The sequence below is a fragment of the Pieris brassicae genome, chromosome 9, assembly GCF_905147105.1.
Source record: "Pieris brassicae chromosome 9, ilPieBrab1.1, whole genome shotgun sequence".
Taxonomy (NCBI): domain Eukaryota; kingdom Metazoa; phylum Arthropoda; class Insecta; order Lepidoptera; family Pieridae; genus Pieris; species Pieris brassicae.
Genome location: NC_059673.1, coordinates 9,035,279 through 9,058,420, shown reverse-complemented (window position 1 = coordinate 9,058,420; position 23,142 = coordinate 9,035,279). Strand labels below are relative to the sequence as shown.

The 23,142-nt window shown below is 32.7% G+C and overlaps 4 protein-coding genes across 5 annotated transcripts; 2 read left to right on the top strand and 2 right to left on the bottom strand.

Annotated features, from left to right (window-relative positions):
* Window positions 1-203: 203 nt before the first annotated feature.
* Window positions 204-1,421, top strand: LOC123714122. The gene is made up of 3 exons (XM_045668266.1): window positions 204-398; window positions 762-1,025; window positions 1,193-1,421. Exons 1-3 carry the CDS (start codon window positions 294-296, stop codon window positions 1,307-1,309), a joined length of 486 nt encoding a protein of 161 aa, XP_045524222.1. The 5' UTR covers window positions 204-293; the 3' UTR covers window positions 1,310-1,421.
* An 848-nt stretch (window positions 1,422-2,269) lies between these two features.
* LOC123714121 (pre-rRNA-processing protein esf2-like) lies at window positions 2,270-3,298 on the bottom strand. The gene is made up of 3 exons (XM_045668265.1): window positions 3,088-3,298; window positions 2,766-3,013; window positions 2,270-2,685 (listed from the first exon to the last, which is right to left on the bottom strand). The coding sequence occupies exons 2-3, from the start codon at window positions 2,995-2,997 to the stop codon at window positions 2,330-2,332; spliced, it is 588 nt and encodes a 195-aa protein (XP_045524221.1). The 5' UTR covers window positions 2,998-3,013; window positions 3,088-3,298; the 3' UTR covers window positions 2,270-2,329.
* A 4,483-nt stretch (window positions 3,299-7,781) lies between these two features.
* Window positions 7,782-10,423, top strand: LOC123714120 (replication termination factor 2). Its single transcript, XM_045668264.1, has 4 exons — window positions 7,782-8,959; window positions 9,057-9,236; window positions 9,369-9,578; window positions 9,860-10,423. The coding sequence occupies exons 1-4, from the start codon at window positions 8,891-8,893 to the stop codon at window positions 10,349-10,351; spliced, it is 951 nt and encodes a 316-aa protein (XP_045524220.1). The 5' UTR covers window positions 7,782-8,890; the 3' UTR covers window positions 10,352-10,423.
* Window positions 10,424-10,496: 73 nt separating this feature from the next.
* On the bottom strand, window positions 10,497-22,788 carry LOC123714119 (protein pigeon). 2 transcript variants are annotated; one of them, XM_045668262.1, is made up of 14 exons: window positions 22,578-22,788; window positions 22,087-22,503; window positions 21,835-21,974; window positions 20,968-21,099; window positions 18,760-18,933; window positions 17,996-18,173; window positions 17,303-17,607; window positions 16,825-17,001; window positions 15,696-15,908; window positions 13,882-14,028; window positions 13,127-13,320; window positions 12,330-12,544; window positions 11,686-11,892; window positions 10,497-11,223 (listed from the first exon to the last, which is right to left on the bottom strand). In XM_045668262.1, exons 1-14 carry the CDS (start codon window positions 22,636-22,638, stop codon window positions 11,075-11,077), a joined length of 2,709 nt encoding a protein of 902 aa, XP_045524218.1. In that variant the 5' UTR covers window positions 22,639-22,788; the 3' UTR covers window positions 10,497-11,074. The 2 variants fall into 2 exon arrangements, with proteins under 2 accessions (XP_045524218.1, XP_045524219.1); XM_045668263.1 differs by having other exon boundaries at window positions 20,971-21,099.
* Window positions 22,789-23,142: the final 354 nt, after the last annotated feature.

Here is a 23,142-nt window from a genome sequence, read left to right as displayed (position 1 = left end):
ATTCGAGACAAAAAAAAATATACAAATATTACGTGTAAAATTATGTTGTTAATTTTTAATATGATATTGATAATAATTATTAATCAAATCTACGAACTTCTGTAAAATGCAGCAGGACTGTGACAATTTATTGCATATTTGACAAAAAGATACTTGTCAATGTCAGAAATAATTTACTGAAGTCTGAAAGATCCTGAATAGAGATCCTTCAGATTTCCTTGTATCTCTGACAAAAATGTCTTTTTGACGTGATTTGCCGATAAATTTTCCGAAACTTTTAATTTTTTCTAAATATGGGAGGCTCGCAAAGCACTCGCAAGCTTAGTGTGGACAATGAAAATGCTATTCAAGTGTCCCAAGAAGCATTAGACCGAATACAGTCACAACTGTCCGCCAAAGTAACTTTTTTGTGAATTACATAATTTGGATCAATGTCAAGTTATTAAACAAATTATATTTATTACATCTTGAGAAAATGAACATCGTATATACTTAATAATTACATAGTGAACTTTAATGATTCTATAACGTAAACATTTGCAATGTTATAGGTTATAATCGTATCATTCTATTCAATGTTGTCTCAGATTCATTGTAATTTGTATTTTCTATATTGTAATAATCACACTATATAATTATTTTTCTTCTTTTTGTTCAAAAGGATATTATAGTATAGCAGTTACTCTAATATTTTACAATTTCGCATTATAATAAAATTGATTTCCTATGGTAGCATTGATTGTTACAACTTACAATTTTAGACAGCTGAGCAACTTCCCTCACCACCACCACAATATGCTCCTTCGCCTCCAATGTATGACCCGCAAAAGCGGCAAGAAGCAGCTGCTGAGGAAGCATATTGGGCACGCCGAATTGAAAATTTAAAGAGAGCTCATGAAAAAATTAATAGTGGAATGGTTGTGGAATATGAAAAAACATTAAAAGAAGCGAATGAATTATTCGAATTGGTTAAAGCAGATAAAATTGTAAATAAACTTCCTCCATGTGAACAAGAGAAAGCAAAGGTAAATATTTTTTTTATGTAATACAGTTCTTATTTCACTTATTACTTAGTATGTGAGTCATGTAGACACATTTTCCATCTAATGAATCTCTAATAAGTGTTGAACTTTTTAGATATATTTGACAAATCTGGATTTTTGAAAAGATTTTAATACAATGACTATTTCAGGTTCTTGAATGCTACAGTGCAAATCCAAATAAATCCTTGTTGTGTTCAGTGCTAGTGAATGAATTTAATGACTGTGTTTGCAAGAGCAGAATTGCAGCAGTATCAGCAAGCTCTTGAACCACTGTACATTTCATAGAAACTGCATATAATACAATCAGTGGTGTAATGTTTGAACAACATGGAAACGTAGATAATATATTATTGATGTATGAATAAACTGTTAATTTATTACTGTCCTTTTATTAATAATAATTTTATATAGGAGTATATAATATTATTATTCCTCTATGTCAAAATCCAATACAATATGACATACTTGAAGCTAATAATGTGCCACCTTGTGTCCACCTTAAGTCTCAACACTCAAATCTCATCCTGTTATCTATTTCCATGGCAACAGTTATTTAAGGCAGACACCTCTCATTCCTTTTTCCTACAATTTTGTTTCATGTAGCATATTAATACATTTACAAAACAAATTTTTTTAACTGAGCAAGCTAGGAAGAGACATGGCAAATAAAGAAGATAAGCCTACAGAGGAAAGGAAAAGAAGAGTGCCTTTATATCCAGGATTCCCAGAACTGGCTCGTTCAGATGTCAGTGTCTATCCCAGTTATTCTGTACTAGGTGTTGCTTAGTAAGTATTAGAAGCACATTTCATTTTTTTAGATTTAAAGTTCTATATAAACAAAACATGTATACTTTTAGTAGAGTTGTCTGTCGTCATCGTTACCACTGGGCTAAAGTTGCACAGCGTAAGCAATTTATGTGTGAACTTCATAGTTTTGAAAAGCTACAACCTAACGCCCTTGGTGGTGTAAGAGTACACAGGGAATTTTCACAAGGAATATTGTCTCACAAGATTCCATCACGCCGCTACATACAAAAACTTACTCCAGATCCACTAAATATGAATCAAAGAATGAGAGTTGAGGAAATTATTAGTGGAAGAGCAACCTTCGGTAAAAAATGATTACAGAAATATTTTTGTGATTAATTGTATATTAATTATCACCAATCTAATTACTAGATCTAATATTTTTATTCAAGACAATGTTTAATTAAAGTATATATATATACTGTGGTTAATATTTTTATTTAAAAAACCTATAACAATTATCAAATTAAACATAAGTTTTAGTCAGTGTTATTAGCTTGAGTTATAGCAACAGGTTTCTTATTTTTAAACTTTTTACTCTTTTCAACATTGCTTTGCAGATAGTGAGCTTCTCTCTTTGCTTGAGATATTTCAGCCCTGAGTCTCTGTTTCATAGCTGCCTTCTCATAAGCTAGCCTTTCACTTAAATGAACCCACTTGAATCTAGGAATATACTTGATGTTCCATATCATATCATAATACCGTGATTTCTTCCTAGTTCCTATTTGCGTATTATTTAAACTAGCGGCAACACTTTTGGCAACTTTTTTCTTCTTAAATTCTACCCAGCCCTCCGTAAACTGATTAGGAACGCGTTTTCGTTTTTCTCCAGGTTCTGAAAATAAATTTAATTTATATTAATCATTAGTAAATAACAACACAACAGCATTATAAACATAACCTCAAAGCACATACTTGCACTTGATTGTAAGTAAATCCTTCCTATTTCACCAAACTCACTAAAAATTTCTCTTATTTTGGCAACATTCATGTAAGGAGGGATCGTGGACAGATAAATTATTCCTCGCTTTCTCTTTTTTTTTAATTTATCCGAATCTGAACCCACAGTACTATCCATACTATTTTCATTTCTGTCTCCATCGCAATCTGAACCATTTTCTGGAACCCTTTCCACTATCTCAGGCATCGTGTTTCAGGAATTACTAACACGTGAAAATTATAACATTAACAATTTTAGACAAATTCGCGACTATTTATACATGTAACTAGTACTTACTAGACACTAGTTAGTAGTAACTAGTAAGTAATTACTACCACATTCCACAACCACACAGTGCCAACGACCAAGTACAAAGTAGCAACAATAGTAAACAATTATATACCATAGACAATATATACAGACCCCAGCTGTCAGCTAGAAGTAGAAAGTGTAGTGATTATATTATTTAACATAAAATTAGTACATTTTTGATCGCAATTCGTTAGTGAGTCGTCGCACGATACTTTTCTGAGTTATTCATCTAAAATACTAGTTTTCAAAAAAAGAATAAACTGTAGCAAGGTTTGGTATCATTTTACTTTAATAATACGAGCACATTAGGGATATGTCATAGTTTGAGATAAAATAGTCTTCAGCATAGACTAAGTAATATTTAAGGTATGGAATTGAGGTTTGACCTCTACTTAAACTGTGGTATTGACTATTGACATCATTGAGAGTTGAGACACAAATATGAATACAATCGGTTTTCTTGGCGGGAAATTGAAAAAGCGCGGTACTATTTTTTTCTAAAATAATACTTTAATTAAAATAAAGATTATTTCTTTGTAAATAACAGTATTAATAGACAAATTAAATATAAACATAGTGTATAAATAATACAAATGGAAGGAAACGAGGGGGGCGGGCTTGACCCGCCCAACTCAAAAAAGAGACCACGACGGCGGCTCGAAGATCCCCAAAATGTTTCTGATGCTGGCGGCGGAGGCGGTGAGAAAGACTCGTATATCCCATATCTCAAGCCTAATTATAAAAGACTTTATCCTGAAAATTCTATTAATATGGAATTTAAGGTTTTTATTGAAAACAAAAATATTCAGGACAGGCTGGGAAATAAAAGCCCAATATATTTAAACCACATATTCTCCGAAATTAAAGGCGTGGTGGCAATAAGGCGAATTAGCGCAAATAAAATTGTTGTCATATTTAAACAACATAATACAGCTAATAACTTGATACACAATATACATTTTCTTGAGAAACATGATATGAAAGCATACATTCCAGCAGCTCAAATTGAAAAAACTGGTATTATCAGATTTGTGCCTGCAAGTATATCAAATAAAGAACTATTTACGAAATTAACTTCTACAAATGAAATAATTGCAGTTAGGAGATTTATGAAAAAAATTGGCAATGAATTAGTCGGAACACAAACTGTTAGTATCACATTTTTGGCAAACTCTTTACCTGAGAGTGTCCAATATGATTTATTTTTTTACAGAGTGTTTGAATATATACCTCCTCTCCAACAATGTTTCAAATGTATGAAATTTAATCATTATGCTAAAATTTGTAATGGCAAACAGCGTTGCTCTATTTGTTCAGGTGAACATTCTTATAAAGACTGCAATAAACAAAATGAGATTTGCTGTGTAAATTGCAGTGGACCTCATTTAGCAATATCCAAAATGTGTCCAATAAAAATGAATAAAATCCTAGAAAAGAAAAATAAAATAACATATGCAAGCATTGCCAGCACAAAAGATAACAATGAGTTCCCTCCCCTTCCACCACGCTCCAACCCTGTAAATAAAAAAGTGATTAGTGAAAATAATGCACCCAAATATGTAAATAAATCTGTAAATATTAAGCCTGCCTCACAGGCTGTAAGTATTAATGATATAAAATCACAAATAATTGCAAACAGTGATGTACTTATGGCCCTGGTACAAACACTGGTTCAAATAGGTAATAAGAATGATAATGAGCCTATAACTACAACATTTATTAAAGATATACTTATTAAAAATTTGTCAATATAATGGATACACAACCATATACAACATCATCTCTACGTATTGCGCAATTTAATGTTCAAGGTGCAAATCATAAAAAACATCTTCTTACAAAATTCTTAAATGAAAATAATATTGATATTTGTTTACTAAATGAGACATGGTTAAAAGACCATCAATCTTTTTATATTTCCGGTTATAATTTCTACAATAAAAATTCAAAAAATCCTCGTAATGGTGTAGGAATATTAATTAAACCATATTTGAAACACAATGTTATAAATACTACTTTTTATGAAGATATTCAAACTATAGCCATAAGTATATACACAGAAAATACTACACTGTCTATTCTTTGTGTGTACTGTCCTCCGTCACGTAGGAGTATAAGAATGAATAGATTGCACAATATTATAAGAGAATTACCGAAGCCTCTTTTTGTAAGTGGTGATTTCAATGCACATCATATTGCTTTTGGATGTATGTCTATGAAAAGTCGAGGGAATAACTTATATAATATAATTGATGAATGTGATTTATGTATTTTGAATAATGGTAGCTTTACTACAGTAAATTATCCTACACGCAACCCCTCAGCAATAGATGTAAGCTTTGTTAGTCCATGTGTGGCTCCTCTTTGTGAATGGTCAGTACATGATGATGCTATGGGTAGTTATCATTATCCAACCATAACAAACATTACAATGTGCATTGAAAGATACACAATTAATAAACATGTTGACAGATTTTTATATGATAAAACAGATTGGACAAAGTATAGTGAATTGTCTGGTTTGGTCTTCCATGACATGATGGTTAGCGTAGAGAGTCCAATAAAATCTTATGATGAGTTTTGTAACCGGCTCAATAAACTCAAACTCATGGCAGTTCCTAGATTCACTAGGACTAACTTTAGGAGTAGACCACCAGCCCCTTGGTGGAACAGTATATGTGAACAAGCCGTAATACAATCTTACAAAGCCTTGAAATTGTATAGAAATGATTCAACAGAATATAATTACATCAACTATAAAAGATTAGATGCTTTAAAAAAACGCACTATAAAGGAGCAAAAAAGAATCAGTTGGAATGGTTTTTGCAATAGTTTCAATAGAACTACACCCATCAGTAAAATTTGGAATCTCATTAAAAAGTTTAAGGGTATCAGAATTGGTAATAAATCATATAGGGATGAATTTGTAGAGCCACTTTTAGATAAGTTATCAGATAGTAACAATTTACTTGACCCAAATTCATTAGACAATTATTTTAATATTAACAATGAAAATCCTCAATCTAATTTTTTATTGGATTCTTTTTCATGGTCTGAACTTTTAATGAGTATACAATCTAGAAGAAATACTAGTCCTGGTTTAGATGATTTTCCATATTTATTAATAAAACATCTATCTGAATCTGTACAAAAGCTATTTTTGAATGTTCTTAATAATCTATGGCATAAAAAACTCATGGCAAACTCAATGTGTAATACCTATATTAAAACCAGATAAGTCACCTGAACAGATCAGTTCTTATCGTCCAATCTCGTTATCATCATGTATTGGAAAAATATTTGAAAATATGGTGAAATCTCGACTTGACTGGTATGCAGAATCCAATAATGTCATTCCACACATTCAATATGGATTTCGCAGAGGAAGAAGTTGTGTTGATAGCTTCATTTCTCTCATATCTGATCTGAAAAATGCAAAAAACAATAAATTACACACAGTTTGTGTATTTCTAGATGTGCAAGGTGCATTTGACAGTGTGGATCCTGGCATACTGGTGAAGGTACTCAGTAATTCTGGTATACCTGGACAATTATGTAAATGGATTTATGATTTCCTCAATAACAGAATACTATATGTTAGGCATAACAATATCTTATATGGCCCTAGAACTGCATCAAAAGGTACTATACAAGGTGCCACATTATCACCCTTGTTGTATAATTTGTATACTTGTGAGATATGTAAATATGTTAATACTAAAAATGTAAATATACTTCAATTTGCAGATGATTTAGTGTTGTATAGTTCAGATGTAAATTTAACAGTAGCCATTGAAAATGGTAACACTGCCTTAAGACAGTTAAATAATTATTATCAACACACATTAAAATTGAAAATAAATGCTGGCAAAAGTAATTTAATGCTATTTGGAAAGGACACACCAGTAGTGGATGTTGTCTATAATGGTGATGTCATTCAAAGAGTCACCTCACACAAATTTTTAGGTATTATCATTGACCAGAAATTGTCATTTGAAGAACATATTAAATATGTATCTAGAAATGCATTAAATGGTGTTAACATTTTAAGATGTCTAGCAGGTGTTACATGGGGTGCAGATCCCAAAATACTTTCATTATTATATAAATCTATTGTAAGAAGTCATTTTGATTATAGTTCTTTAGCTTATTTAAATAGCACTCATGTACATAAATTGGATATATTGCAGAACAGAGCTTTGAGGATCATATCAGGAGCAATGTGTTCGACTCCCATAAGGGCCATGGAAGTCGAAACAAATATTATGCCATTGATATTGAGACGACTTATGCTTGCAGAAAACTGCCTGAAACTATTATCATCAAATAATATCCAAATTATAAATAGGATAATACCTCACCCAATCAATATAGATGGTCCACTCACTTCACCAAATGATCTCCTGAGAGGTACATCTCCAACTCTGTGCCAGATCTTCTTAGAAATACAATCTCATTATTCGAACATCAAAAAACTTTCACACTGGTCGTGTTACACTCATTCATACAGTTGTATCACTCATCCTATTACGATTTTATCCAATTTAATCGAAAATAATTCAGATTTACTGGCTTTTATAGAAGAAAATAACAAGTATTATACAATCTACACTGATGGCAGTAAAGGCAATTATTTTGTGAGAAGTGCGGTATATGATTCTCAAAAAGATGTCGCTCAAAGCTTTGCTCTCGATAAAAAGTGCTCCATATTTACAGCAGAGGCATATGCAGTTTTTGCCGCTTTAAAATCTATAATTTCTATAAATAATTGTAAATATTTTCTAATTTTGACAGACTCTTTGAGTCTTTTAAATAGCCTTAAGCATTCTAATATTAATAATTTTAAAACTAATTATATTATTTATTTAATTAAAGATACTGTCTTACGGTTGCATAAAAAAGATATAACTGTTGCCTTTATGTGGGTACCCTCACATAAAGGTATTACTGGTAACGAAAAAGCAGACAAAGCAACACTCTTAATGTCAGAAATGTGGTACAGGTTCCTATGACTGATTATTATTATTATATCAATAACTCGATAAAAATTTTATGGACAGCATTATGGGAAGAAGATCAAAAATTGAAAGGAAAATGGTATGGTAGTATACAGGAAAATTTACATATAAGACCCTGGTATGATGAGTTGAATACTAGCTGTATCGTGAGTCGTGAGTTCGTTACCACAATCAACAGATTGCGCTTTGGGCATAACACTGCACCCGCGCACCTCGCTAAACTTAATATTATAACTAACAATATTTGCTCTTTCTGTAATAATAACGAGATCGCAGATATCAACCATATCTTTTTTAAATGCCAAAACCAAATATTCATTTTTAATAGACTAATATTGGCAAGTGAAATAATGGAAATTAGTGATCCCTCCCGCCGCCAGTTGTGTGATTTGCTCAAAAACAAAAAGTGTTATAGTGCATTATATATATACATCAAAAATACCGTGGGGAAGATTTAAGAAAACAAGTGAAACGATAGAATAACATGTGAATTAGTGACCGTAAATAAGACTTGGCTTAAAGGTCTCGTTACCAGGCCATAAAATTATTAATAAAAAAAAAAAAATGATTACAATCAGTCAATACTCATTACTCACTCCTACAATCAAAACTCGAGTCACCAAGGGTTAAAGAATAAATCCGTATTAAAAGTGATCATCGTCCAATAATCATATCTGAATTATATTCAGTGTGTTGAAGGTTTCAGATTCAATATTTTATATTACCGTACACGCTTTTCCTTGCGATTTTATCTTTGAGCAATCTGCAAAATGGGTTGTGATGGTGGAACTATTCCCCGTCGTGATGAACTTGTCCGCTTAAAAAAGAAACCAGAACAGGTAAGTTAAGAGTTTATATTGTGTAAATTTTGTATTAATTAACAGTAATCAATGAACTACTTTACTTTGGTATTTACAACTTATGTCCGTATTACAGAAAGACAAAGATGCTGAACGTTCTTTCAAGTGGCGTAATTGTGCATTATCTCAGCAACCATTGCAAGAACCGATAGCCGCATGTGGCCTTGGCAGATTGTACAGCAAAAGTTCAGTATTAGAAACTCTACTGGATAAAGAAAGCAAGCCCGAATCAATAAGTCATATTAAAAATCTCAAGGTAATTACATATATATTAAGTGTTCATCGAAATAAACATGAGTAGTGACTACGATTGTGTTAACACATTCACTTGTATTGAATTTGTTATGTTACCATGGAATAGGTTTGTAAACATAATTAATCATTACAGGATATAAGGGATCTAAATCTGACAAAGAATCCGGCATACAAACAAACTGAACATACCAATGGTGAAGTGGGTGATGGCAGTGCTCCTTATATATGCCCCATAAGTGGTTTAGAGATGACAGGAAAGTTTCGATTCATATTTTTATGGAGCTGTGGCTGTGTGCTAGCTGAAAGAGCATTAAAGGAAGTGAAACAGAACCTTTGTCATATGGTAAGAATTTTTTATTTAAAAATAAAATAGATAAAGTTCTGTCATGCTTTGAATGATGAAGGAAAAAATGGCGAGGAAATTAGTAGGTATCACACTTAACAGTCCACAGTGTGTCAGTTTTTTTTATAAATCAACTTAACATGTGGTACACATTGTATTTCCATGAAAAAAGAATTCAATTAGATTTTCAAGACACATATTCAAGAAATCTTAATGTATTATTTACATTTGATTGTTCTACTAGTTATTTTTATTTGCTTAACAACACTATTTCTTTTTAGTGTCAGAATCCTTTCACTGATAATGATGTAGTGGTTCTCAATGGAAATGAGGAAGATATTGAAAAACTCGTGGAACAGATGTCAATAAGAGTATCTAACAGAAAGACTAAAAAATCTAAAACTGAAAAGAAAGAAAAGGTTGAAATAAAAAAAGAGGAACCTTCAACATCCCAAGAACCTCAACCTTGCAGTAGTCAAGTTACAAAGGAAGATGATAAGAGTCAACTGAAAAAAGAAATGTCAGATACAATACCACTAACATTACCAAAATTTAATCCAAACAAACAAGCAAGAGGACATTTTGGATCATTCAAAAGGGCTCATCCGAATGCATTGCAGCAAGATCCATCCTATAAAAAGACAAAGAAAGATTACAGTATAGCCAAAGATCCTCAATCAAGTGAAGTCTATAAATCATTATTTACAACACACAAAAGTGAAGAAGACCAAAAACGAGCTCACTGGGTTACATACAATCCATTCTATAATTAATATATTTTAATAAAAAATGTTGATATGATGATCAATTATTGGTATATATTGGTATTGGTATATATATATGAAAATAAAAGTAATAAAAAAATAATGTTTTTTTTTAAATTTTTAATTAGATTACTACAATAAATTATATTGCACATTGAGACCCTTACATTAAACATTTTGTGCTGTTAAATAATATTAGATAATACTTGCAAGAATAACTTATCTAAGAGATCATGCATAAAATCAGTGTGTAAGTCATGTTTTAAAAACTAAGGCCAGTGGTAAGTCAGAATGTCACAATTTGAAACATGATATCTATGCATTATTATTAATTCAAATCCAACTTTGTATTTTCATGTTACACACAATTCGCTATCCACCAGCGCCTTTAAGACTTCCCTTATTCTAAATTAACTATGTTGTACAATAGTAATATAAATACTAAAAGATTATATTTATTATAGTTAGTCTGGTTTGTGGTTATGTTGGTTAATTTGAGTTAAAACAGTATTAAGTAATTTCATTAATGGATGACCATTACCCTGAATAAGAATTCATAAATGTTCTATTAGGGGAATAGCTATATCTCTCTCCTTCATGGTTCTTGTTTAAACTATTATAAAATTAGACAGTCTATTAATAAAAAATGACATACTATTTGCTACAGTAATAAAAATGGAATGTTTTACTTAATGATTAAAATTCCACTACAAATTCTCTTTTTTTAATCATTCAAGCAGTAGTATCTTGCTGTACAGATGCCAATGTGGCTTCTATGATAAGATTAAAGTCTAGTTCATTAAGGCTAGCTTTAGCTGTCAACAAATCTAGAAAAGTATCCAGAGGTGAGAGACGTTCTCCTGATGGAAGCGCTGCAATACCTGCAAAAAGAACTTCGGAGTAATATATATATTTTAAAGTTTATGCAATCTTATCTCATAAAAAGTTTGGATATGAAAAGCCAAACTAAAAGAAATGGCAACATTTTTTAATATATTATTTTTATTCTACATAAACATGGAACCGTATCACGAGAGGCATTTACCAAAATCATGCGATTGCAATTCGAAATTTTATATCATTTTTCAAAAAATAGTACGAAAGGTTTAGGTTTTTTTTACGCAATTCTCGTCTCACCGGAAATCGAATCTAGATCATGTTTCATACATCCTCATTCCTCAGGCAATTTGTCTTCAGCACGAGGTCGAGGAGACAGTTCATTGACTGGAGAAATTTTCTTACCAATTTATTTCACAAACAAACCCTACTAAAATAATTTAGATATAAATGTCAGTCTTCAAAGCCTAATGTTTCCCTTATCGATGACCTAAAGATGTACTAACCAGTGTCCTTGACAGGTCGATGCGGATGATGGTCCCTGGCAGGTGGAGTGACGCCACTGAGCAGGGCGGCTGCATGGTCCCGGGCTCGAAGGACCAAAGCCTGCTTATGAGGCCACGAGGCTAAGGCGCGACGTCCTCGCCCTTCGCCCGCTAACTGGATCAGACGCAGCTTATTGTTCACAGTGCGCTTGCTGTCGTCGTCTTTACCTGTATATTTTAGATATTGGAATACCACAAAAACAGTAATATATACAAAAAATATATATAACCTCTCTGTTAATAAGTCCGAAAAATAGATATATCAAAATATATATTGAATATAGCGAAGCAGCCCGTTGCTGGGAGGGGGGATGTAGAAAGAGATGACAGTTTTATGTATTTGCTGTCGTAAATTTGTAACACTGAATTCGACAGTAAACCGATTTTATTTCACTCTCAGTTTTACAAATGTCAAAAATAAATAACAGATTTAATATTTTTAGAGTAGAATTATTGTTATGCCGGTAATATTCTTATATCTTCATCATGCTGACTGATTGGTAACAGAGTAGTTAGAAATATACATATATAATAACTATATTTGTATGAAGAATATTTCTACTAATAGAATCCTCGAGTTTGAAACGGATTTACATAAAACTTACTAGCAACAATCGCCTTAAGCACATCAATCTGCAATTCGAGTACGTTCCTATGCACGTACTGTACGAACGCGTGGAACGGCAACGTACGATATCCCAGATATGTAAAGAACGAGCTGAAACCTTGCGGCAGTGGGTAAGCGACCGAGTCCGCTGCCACGTAATACTGCTCCAGAAGTTTGAACAGGACTAACCCGTGCGAAGAGTCCAGTTCATCCCTATACAAATCAATAAATTTATAATATAATCTTTCCTTTGCGTCTTAAATACAAGCCATACGAAAAACGAACAAAACAATGAACTGAAAAGTCGATGTAACCCAAATAACAAAGCAAAATAACCAATGATGAAACAAAGTGAAAAACGCTATGAACCAAACGGGATCGAGTGATACACACGTGAATTCGAAACAAACCAAACGAAAAACAGCCAAAGAAAATAACGAACTGGGCGCAGATCCATTCTTTAACTTTAAATAGATTCTCGAGTATAACGGCGTTCACAACGCCACAGCACCATTTCTATTTTACTTCAGCACTGGACCTTATTCTAAAACGGGTACTACAGGGAGTATTGTGTCGGTTTTTACGGCTACCATTTCTTTAAATATAAAAAGACCAAATTGACCAAAAGGAGAAATATCTATTAAGTTACTACTGAAACGCATTTGCTATTTAAACAATAAAGATTATGGGCTTAAATACAGATCTAAGAATAAGCTTTTTATTTTCTCTATATTTGTTAGTTGATTTATCTTTTTGAAGTTTGGATCTACGCCCGCAACAGACACACAATCATACACGTAAGCGAAACCGCGTGGCTGATGTGCGAGCGGAACGGCAGCAGCGGCGCGCACGACTGCGCGACAGAGAGCGCGCGATGCGTCCAGTTGCGCGGCCGCCCAACGAGTGGCCAACGCGTGTACACCGCTCTCTAACGCGCCATTCGATCCACTGCTCTCGCGCATTAGGTGAACGCTTACGGCGCGTAGATTCTGCATTTTAAGTCTATTGTGCATATTATATATTACCAGTGACGTTCTATGTTGAATATCCCTTCTCCTTTTTGGTATCTTTATGGTGAAGAAACAACGAACAATATCTAAGGGAACACTGAAGGTTTAAAACGGAATTGATGTGGATTATATGTCATCTTTAATTACTCAATATGTGTTGTATTGACTCTGAAAGTACCGTGATGACGTCATAACGAACACCAACTTTGATGTTCTTTCAGTATCCGTAGCGCATTCGCATTGGAATTATATTTTACAGAAATTATATATTGAAATGGCTATTCATAGTATATGGTAGCCATACATGACAATGTACGACTTTGAATGTCCTTAGTTCAAAGCAAACACTGATAGACAAATACTTTCTCCATTTACTTGTCTAATTGCTTTATGCTACTAGTCATCGGTCTTTTTTTATCACAGCTGAAAAGTAACTCGACAGAAAGAGAAAGAGAGATGCTCTTTCTCTTTCTGTCTGATTTTCGGGAATATTATATATTTTATAATTCTGTAAATAAAGTTAAAAACATGAATAAATACCGCAGCGATGACGTGTTCCTGTTTGCTTGCAGTGCAGACGTCTAGTTCAAAGAAAGGTAACGCGTCGTGGGTGACAAGCGAAGGCCGACGGGGCAAAGGACCCGCCGTTGGGGACATTGGAGTGCTGCAGCGAGATAGGGCTTCGGGCTGATAGACAAATTAATTTTATATCATTGAAATTAACTTTAAAATAGAATAAAACATCTTCTGTTCTATGGTCTTCATCGTAAACCCTACATAAATTTGAGCTTTCTTAAATCAAATTCCGCCTCTAATTCTCTTAAATATCTATTATCTAGATACTAATTACAATTAAAATATTAAAGATGGATTTATGTCCTATAACAATTGAAATATGGAATTTAAAATGAAAGTAATCGTTACTAATATATATTTTTTACATATATACAGGTGGTGGTGGTATAATTAGAAACACTTCTTATGAATAAAGTGTAACTTCAAAGTACAAGTTCGTAAAAAGATATACATAAAATAATATTAATAATCATGCAATAATATCGCCACTCAAATAAAAAACTCATTATCTGCATAAAATATAAAACATATCTTACTTTTAATGACAAAATCAGTCTCATATCTTACACATGAGTTTATATTTTGTTACTGGCCGCTTGGGCGCCTAATTAGAAAGACTTAAAAAAGTAAGAAAGTTTTTAATGATCATAATGTTTAATAATCATTATATAACACATGGAACTGCTGAAAATGTTCTCAGAAAGGCTCGGCCGAGAAAAACCTTACCCAGAGAAGATACACAAATCGTTCGTATTGCTAAAAACACCCAAGTAACGGTTTAACCAGATTAAAAATTAAGTATTTTCGTCTGACCTATGACCGCCGCCTCGATGACCCGAGAAATATCGCGTCGTCTCGAAGATTAGTAAAAGCGTAAAATTGTTTGGAACAATATTTAGAAAGGTACCTTTTATTTCTTACCAAGCAAAACCGAAAGAAGCGATTATTATTCTCTGAAAAAATACGTTAATTGGACGGTTCGACAATGGGAAGTGTTATTTTCAGATAAAAGAACAGTAATTACGGTAAATTCCTATGTAAACCATGCTTTTAATTATAAACACACAAGGAGTGGTGTAGTCAAGCATCGTGGCGGTAACATTCAAAGTTTGGGGTGTTTTTCCGCATGTGGAGTTGGACCCATTCGGAAGATTGAAGGTACAATAGATCAATGGCAATACAAAACTACCTTAGAGCACACAATGATGAACCTGGATCCTTCAGCATGACAATTACCCTAAACACACGGACAATATCGTCAAATATTTAATTAGGGAACAGCGAATATCTGTTTTAGACTGGCCAGCAAATGGTCCGGATTTAAACCCGATAGAAAATCTCAGGTATATTGTTAAAAAGAAAGTCTCAAACAAACGTTACGAAAAATGTATAAAATTGATTGAATCAATGCTACGTCGTTGCAGTGCTGTCATTGGATAAGGGATACTCCACTAAATATTAATTATAACTATTGGTAGGTAGCTATTTCATAAATAACAATACTCATTACTACACTTAAAAAGGATATTATTTTTAATACATTCTTGTTGTTTTTTCTAATTAGTTGACCATTATTGTTCATATCTTGAAACCAACTAAAATGTTTGTCTGTAATGTAATATTGAAACTGCACTTGTGTAATGGAATATAAAAATGAAAACGATTCCGGTGAAGTCTCTTATTTAATGGACCGTTTGTAGTGTTTCTAATTATACGACCACCACTGCATTTATATATTTATATTTGTATATCTCTCTACAGACATAAAAATCGTTAACCTGATAGCAATGAAGGCTGACCCTCAACTTCTCCAGCACCTGCGAGGGCTGTAGCCTCTCCTTGGGCGTAGCGAGGGCACACAAAGTAGCCCATAGGCGCGTCCAAGCATCTTCAGCGAATTGGCTGACGCGCTGCCTGGGAGATAGTACCACAGCTGATACTGCGGTGCGCCACAAAGCCGCTTGGCTCACTGAGACTGATATTGAGCCGGCCTAGGGTTAAGAATAATCTACTTTATTGCTCATATAACCCCTAAGCGATCTCTTCCATGCGACCTACATTATTAAAGATTGTGAAGTGTATTTATTAGAGGTAACTTTTTTATTGGCACTTGAAAACAAAAAAATAAGAGACACCAAGAAGAATAAAAAAAGAAAACAGAAGTTTATTAGTATACCTTAGAAGAGAAAAGAAATATAAATTGTATTGTTACAATTCGAATAGGTATACTTAATTAATAAAAAATATTATTCAAAAACTCATTTCTATGTTTATTCTGTCAATCTCTAAAAGTTATTTCTAACAACTGACATTAATATAAAATAAATATTATCGTTAGGTAATCTTTTTTTTTTAAATATCCGCTCAACTTAATATAATAACTCCGCATAAAGTATCTTTCATAAACTGATAAATATAAACACCACAATGAAAATAGTAAGCGCAATTGGTTCATTTTTATATATTTATACTAGCTGACCCGGCAAACGTCGTCTTGCCATGTATATTATTTATATAGGAAACATTTTTAAAATTCAATAAAACTAACCTATCTGCTATAATTAAAAATAGGAGTTGATCGTGAGTATGTATAATTGTTTCATAAAAAAGTAACAAAAAAATGTTTTGTCTGAAAAATATTTTTTTTTTGGCGTGGACACCCCTGGTCACTAAGGGGTTTGAAATATAGATAGTAGCCGATTCTCAGACTTACTGAATATGCATAAAAAAATTCATAAGCATCGGTCGAGCCGTTTCGGAGGAGTATGGGAACGAACATTATGACACGATAATTTTATACATATACAATATAGCACAGAACATATAACTACGTAATAACTAGATTCTATAATTTATAGAAAAAAATCTTATGTGTCAAAAGAGAAAATAATACCATTCACCACATACCTTTATATCAGTGAACTTCAAATGTATAGAGAAAGGCAACCAATTCATGAGACTGATCGCAGACGTCGGCAGAGAACGCCGGGTCACCGCATACGTGGTACTTATGAGATATTCCTGCATCACTTTATGTAAGGCTACGACGCCGTCCTGCTGGTTCACGCAGAGCCATGATATTAGCTGAAATTTTTTATTAAACCGTTTTCAGAGCTATAAATGGCAATAAGGATAGCCATGTTCATTTTCTACGTTCTTCTTCTTCTTTTTCTACTTTCTGTCAGTTTTTTTAAAACTTTTAAGTATTTTTTTAGAGAATGACGTAGAAGTAAAACTATTCAATTCTTATTGACTGGTGCAAAAGGTCCCTCCAAAAAATAGCGTTTTAATGAAGATCGCAGAATCTGGATTGGTATATATTTTTTTATAAAAGAGATAACATTCTATTTTTTTGAGTTTCTTCTTTTTTTATAAACCCTCTTACCTCTTCAGCCAAATCCATGTTCCCCTCGTGTTGAATCAAAAAGTGTAACACGCCCAATCTGTTTTCCACCACTGTGTCACACTTAAACGTTGCTGCCAGATCTTTATCTGCTACTGTCATAGTAACCACGTCTAAAGTATTCAAATCCACCGTAGCGTGTGTTCCGAAACCCAAAAGTGGGGCAAGACTGGGTCCACTCTCTGAACTCTCAATCGGCATAACGATGTGGCAGCAGGGCTCGTGATGGGGACTTATGTCTATCAAGTGTGTGAATAGCATTGGTATATGGACGAGAAGATGGTGTTCTGTGGAAGTACAAACGTCATTTGCTAATGCATGAGACAGTCGAGAATAATGTGCGGCAAACAGATTTTCCTGTGTGCCATTGTTAATTTGCTTTAGGCGGGAAGGATGATGCGATGTTTTCCTTCATCGTATGAGGAAGTTGGCGCACATGGAAATATAAAAAATCATTCGTCGGTGAATATCAATATCAAAAGTCGGAGTTGTAGACTACTCGATTCTAACTAACTAAGCACATAGGAAATTATTATTCAAATTTTTGTGATGTGATGACCTTTCCCATTATGAACTTTTTTAGATTAAAATTATAAAGAAGTTTCCGTAGAAATAGAATTTAAAAATCCAAATAAAAATGTAAAAAAAATGCGAAAAAATATTCAGAAATCTTACCAGCATACAGCATGTAGGAAGGTCTAAGAGACTTCGCTAAGGACCACGGGATGTCTGGTACCACGTTATGCACCACGCAGCCGTGATGCAGTAGAGTCACAGAGTACGCAAAATTGACTCCCGAGTCCTTTAAATCTACATCGTCTAGTACTAGAGAGCTGGTTGAATCGTCTAGAGGCTGGAGATTAATAGATTTCGGTAAGGTTTTGTGCTACTAATGTGTGTAATAAGAAAAAAATAGGTAGAAAATTTTGTTCATTTAAATTAATGGAATTGTTTCCAATTCAAAACCATTTTAAAAATTAATTTTACTGACCTAGATTTTATTTCAATAAGACCTGTAGCCCTATGAGTTTGGCAAATATTTGTCATTAGCCTAAAGCGCTTGAGTAACGTATTTTTTTTTTAATGTAATAGCAGGCAAACGGGCAAGAGGCTCACCTGATGTGAAGCGATACCGCCGCCCATGGACGCTCACATTGCCAGAAGGCTCGCTATAGTGAAGCTGTCGGCAGACCTTTGTGTACATGGGCTTTAAGATAGGCCGGTTGGCACCTCCAAAGCATAGGTGCATTTGGCAACAGGCAAACGAAGATAAAGATTTTAAAAGAATGTCAAAGTGCTTTTCAAAAAGCAACTTGAGTTTATCTCGCGTCTTAAAAGTTAAATCGCATTAGGAACAGCAAAGAATAAACATTTCTAAGGCATTACGCATAATATAATTTCTATATCAATTATTCTTCATCACCAAATAAACATCTTACCTTATACAGGTAATGATGGCAGACACAAAGCACACCCCGTTGGTCACATATTATATAAAGATCGAGGCTGCAATCGTGTACCCTTAGTGGCACAGGATCGTCCTCGTATGAGCCACAGGCTGAAGCAGCTCCGTGAGCGCCTGGCATATGAGGGAGGCTTAGAGGAATGTTTAACTGTAATAATTAATATTTTGAAGATTAATAATTTTTATTAGTTACAACACTTTTTCCATCAGGAGTTATAAGGAGGTCAACTATTTCCGACATAAATTTAGTAAAAAAAGTATACTCTTTAAATTTCATAATATACAAGTCATGTATGTAATGTTAAGTATTTTTTAATGTAAGACCGTTTTACGACCGGAAATGGCAAGTACATTTCAGTTAAAGTTCGGGGAAAACGTCCATAGTGCATATCAATGTGACTTGTTAAAATTATTTCTGCATCATCAAAATAGGCTTCTATGTGATTTACCCTTTTCTTTAATATATTTTGATAGAATTAAACGCAAACCTCAGAAAATCTCATATGTAACTCATATAACTTGAACACAAAATAGCATATTATCAAAGTTCAAAATTTGGGAATAAAATAATATCGATAAGCTTGATTTCATAATATCCGCAATGTATCTTTGGTCTTTGTAAACTCAATTTGCTATCATCTGAATTAGGACATGCAGTTATCTTAATTGCTTACATGACATTAAAACGCATTCAAAATTATCGTCAGACAATTATTACCTATTAATTATGGCAAACAATATATATCCATATATAACTTTGTAATCAATTACCCATTAACTGGAACTACCATAACAAACCGCTCAGTTTTAGTTTTCAACGAAATATTCACTTAAATAAAAAATATATTTCATAAGCATAACAAATTCTTTGGATTAAAAATCTCATGGTACATACACCATAGTTAATCGGGCTCCCTAAGTGATCCCCCTTACCATACTAGGCTCCTGGATGAATAAAATATTATGGCGAGGTCAATAGGAGTCGCAGGTGAACTCATCGAAATTCCATAATCTTGCAAATGTGATAAGATAAACGATGTTGTCTTCATAAAAATACATTATAAAGGGAGATTGTCCAATTTGCAGTTTATCTTTTATACTGAATATTTTTTTTATATTCTATTATTTCATTTTAAAGTGTAATATAGGTATATCTTATTCAGAAATAACTTACACACCCATCGTCTTACACTACTTAATAAGTTCGCATTTTTATTAAAAAATAAGTATATAAATCGATCAAGTAGTTTATACGTCTGTATTACGCGAATGTTATTACGCAACACGATTTAAACGCTGTATAATTATAGTTACACACATGGAATAAAATGCATAATTTACAATGAATATGAAGATGACGTGTAGTAAAGATATAACAATAAAAACCCATACATTTTGATATGTTGGTAGGTACTTCAACTGCAATTTTTTTGCGTTTATCCAGCTTGAAAATATCATAAGCTTATCCATGTTTGCACAATAAGAAATAACGTTGTAATTAATTGCTCTTAAGCAAATATTATTTTAGCTGTAGTTATGTCAAACAGCTACACTGAATAATTTATGTGTTTCATGTCTCTACAATAAAAACCAGTAGTATTAACTGGGAAACGATAGTTCCGCAAATAAATATAGTTTTATAAACAACGAATTTCAATTATTCATGAAATATATTTTATCTCAAACTCACCTGTCCCTTTCTGTCACAGTGTAAATACATTTAGATAGAAAGCGACGAAATAATATTTTAGTTAAAAGAGTGCAAATAAGTAGGGTTATTCGGAAATAATTGATGTAACAGTTATTGCTGGAATTAAGGAAAGGAAAATCAATGCTAAGCAACTAAATATCAGAAGAAATCATAATTTGTTTTCCATAACATAAACCTAACATTTCTTTACCATTATTAATTCCAAACATTACATAAACATAGTGTGGAGATGTCACCCATACGTATCTTCGCATATTTAACATAGTGAACGTCAATGACATTGTCTACTCATAGTGAATAGTTTAAAAATAAATTTATTCCGTCTGACTTGGATATTTTAATAAACAGCAAAAGTATTATAATGAGGCGCCTATTTTCATAGAAACGATCATTCTACGCACTTGAACAAGAAAAAGATCATTATCTCAGTATCGTTAAGGCAATATGGTTTTTCAACATAAAACGTCGTACCACCGTCTCGTGAGGCAGATCAGCGTGAAACTGGAGCGCAGACAACATTGGAGTCAGTTCCGTTGGAGTCTTCACATCTTCCTCCTCTGCGAAACTTGGGGCTGGTGCACGGTAGTGGATATAGAATAGGACCTACAACATACATCAAGGGTTATTTTTAATTATAATATAAAATATAATCCATCAACAAACTAACAACTCTTTAAAATGTTGATTAGTTTAAAACACTTGAAATATAAATTTGGTGTCATTTAACAACAGATTTTAACATGTTAAGATAATTTAGCAATTACTTACATCTATTGATTTACTTGAGCATTAAAACAATATTAAATTACAATACCAATTACTCAAGATGGACAAACATAATCAAGTCATTAAACCATTAATCAATATTGCTATGATAAATTAAAATGAAAGTTCAATGCACTACTAAGAACAGAATCCCATTGAATTAGACTATTTATAAGTACTCTGTATTACTTAAATGTCGGAAATAAGCAGTATTGTGGTGGTCATTAAAGACTCTCTTAATTAATTTATGGCACTGGTGTAATAATAGCTATGCATTAACTAATATATATCATTTAGAACTGAGTAAATATAAAACCATATGTTTAAATAAATTTGCAAAAGAAATGTAAAGAAGGCAAATTCTATAGATTGTTTTTTTTTTATAATACGGAGAATTACTGTGGTTAGATTAAGCAAGATAAAATAAAACCAATAAATCCTTTATTCTAAAACTGGTATATAAGATGGATCCATTACAAAAAACCATACAATCTGATAGGTCAACATATAGCATATAGATGATTAAATCATTCCTGCCTTATAGAAAGGTGTCTATAAATATATATAACTTACTTGATTCAAGCAATCCCATTGAGACCATGAAAAAACATTTACAATTTTTTCTGGATTTGGATAAATTCCATCAAATCCCCACTTCTCTGACCCATCATCACATTCATTAAGAAACATTGGTGTTCTGTAGATTTTAATGCCTGTAATGACCAACACACCTTTTTTACACTAGTTTTTAAAAAAATACAATTTTCTTGATAAAGTATTAAGCATAGGCCATATTTATGTATAAATGGAAATCCAAATACTTACATTCCAAGTGTTTAAAGAGAATGAATCTGTCATTTCTAATCCCAGGGCTGTACTTGATGCTCTTTCCATAAACATACTGAACCATTATTTGTTTAGTTGAACCTTCCTCAATCTCTTCGGGGCCTGTTATTTTATCTGGTAAAACACCAACTAAGAATGGACAGTAAAGAGCTTCATCATTTAAATCCGCAGGAAAAACTTTTACTACATATGCAACCAAAGTATGTGAAGAATTTACAGAAGCCTGTATAATATTGATTTTATGTTCAAATGTATAGAGGTTTTTTAATGTTTTTGTCTTGTTAGTATACACGCCAATATTCAACACATCTTTGCTTTGTCGATTCGAAATCCATGTCAACATTTGCGACCCATCTTGTTCTTGACCAACTAAGCGCCATTCACGTGCAGTTACTTCTACAATTAAATAAATAAAAACAATTAGAAAGCCATAGAGAAATATAAATAAACATTCGTATAAGAAAACCCACCTTCCTCAGTTTGTGATTGTAAGACACCACAAAGCTTCACAGCTAAGTTTTGAATTGACATCTTTAAAAATTAAGTATGATTTGTGGTGAAAAAAAATTACTGTAATAAATAGCACCAGTAAATTACAATACCATGAAATATGTTTGATATTTAACAGAATGTATATGATATCGATTAGCAGCTACGCTCTTCGATTTCCTATCAGCTGGTCCCCAGCTGAGCACAAACGTGAATATAGGCCCAAACAGTGCTACCAACAATGTAAACCGATGCCAAGCAATAAGCAGTAGAGCCAACATCACCATTGACCAATGAATGATATCTATTAAGCTATGAAAAATGTTTCAATATACGTGGTTATCGTGGCGTGTATTTATATTATTATTTAAGAACATTTAAAACATTTCAAATTATCCTCTAAAGGAAAAGCTAAGAAATAATTTATGCAATTCTTAGTTAAAATATTTTATTTCAATGTGTTTAATTCCTTTATTTGAATTATTTCATAATAAAAAAAAAACAAAATAACATACAATATTTATTAAAAGATTTTATAATTTATTA

What these genes read in the sequence shown, in the direction of transcription:
- LOC123714120 (XM_045668264.1), top strand. Translation starts at nt 8,891, where the DNA reads ATGGGTTGTGATGGTGGAACTATTCCCCGTCGTGATGAACTTGTCCGC. An exon ending in GTCATATTAAAAATCTCAAG is followed by an intron (nt 9,237 to 9,368) that starts GTAATTACATAT and finishes TAATCATTACAG; the next exon opens with GATATAAGGGATCTAAATCT. An exon ending in AACAGAACCTTTGTCATATG is followed by an intron (nt 9,579 to 9,859) that starts GTAAGAATTTTT and finishes ATTTCTTTTTAG; the next exon opens with TGTCAGAATCCTTTCACTGA.
- LOC123714121 (XM_045668265.1), bottom strand. Translation starts at nt 2,997, where the DNA reads ATGCCTGAGATAGTGGAAAGGGTTCCAGAAAATGGTTCAGATTGCGAT. An exon ending in TTACTTACAATCAAGTGCAA is followed by an intron (nt 2,686 to 2,765) that starts GTATGTGCTTTG and finishes ATTTATTTTCAG; the next exon opens with AACCTGGAGAAAAACGAAAA.
- LOC123714122 (XM_045668266.1), top strand. Translation starts at nt 294, where the DNA reads ATGGGAGGCTCGCAAAGCACTCGCAAGCTTAGTGTGGACAATGAAAAT. An exon ending in AGTCACAACTGTCCGCCAAA is followed by an intron (nt 399 to 761) that starts GTAACTTTTTTG and finishes TTACAATTTTAG; the next exon opens with ACAGCTGAGCAACTTCCCTC. An exon ending in GTGAACAAGAGAAAGCAAAG is followed by an intron (nt 1,026 to 1,192) that starts GTAAATATTTTT and finishes TGACTATTTCAG; the next exon opens with GTTCTTGAATGCTACAGTGC.
- LOC123714119 (XM_045668262.1), bottom strand. Translation starts at nt 22,638, where the DNA reads ATGTCAATTCAAAACTTAGCTGTGAAGCTTTGTGGTGTCTTACAATCA. An exon ending in ACAATCACAAACTGAGGAAG is followed by an intron (nt 22,504 to 22,577) that starts GTGGGTTTTCTT and finishes ATTTAATTGTAG; the next exon opens with AAGTAACTGCACGTGAATGG. An exon ending in TCGACCTGTCAAGGACACTG is followed by an intron (nt 11,224 to 11,685) that starts GTTAGTACATCT and finishes TTCTTTTTGCAG; the next exon opens with GTATTGCAGCGCTTCCATCA.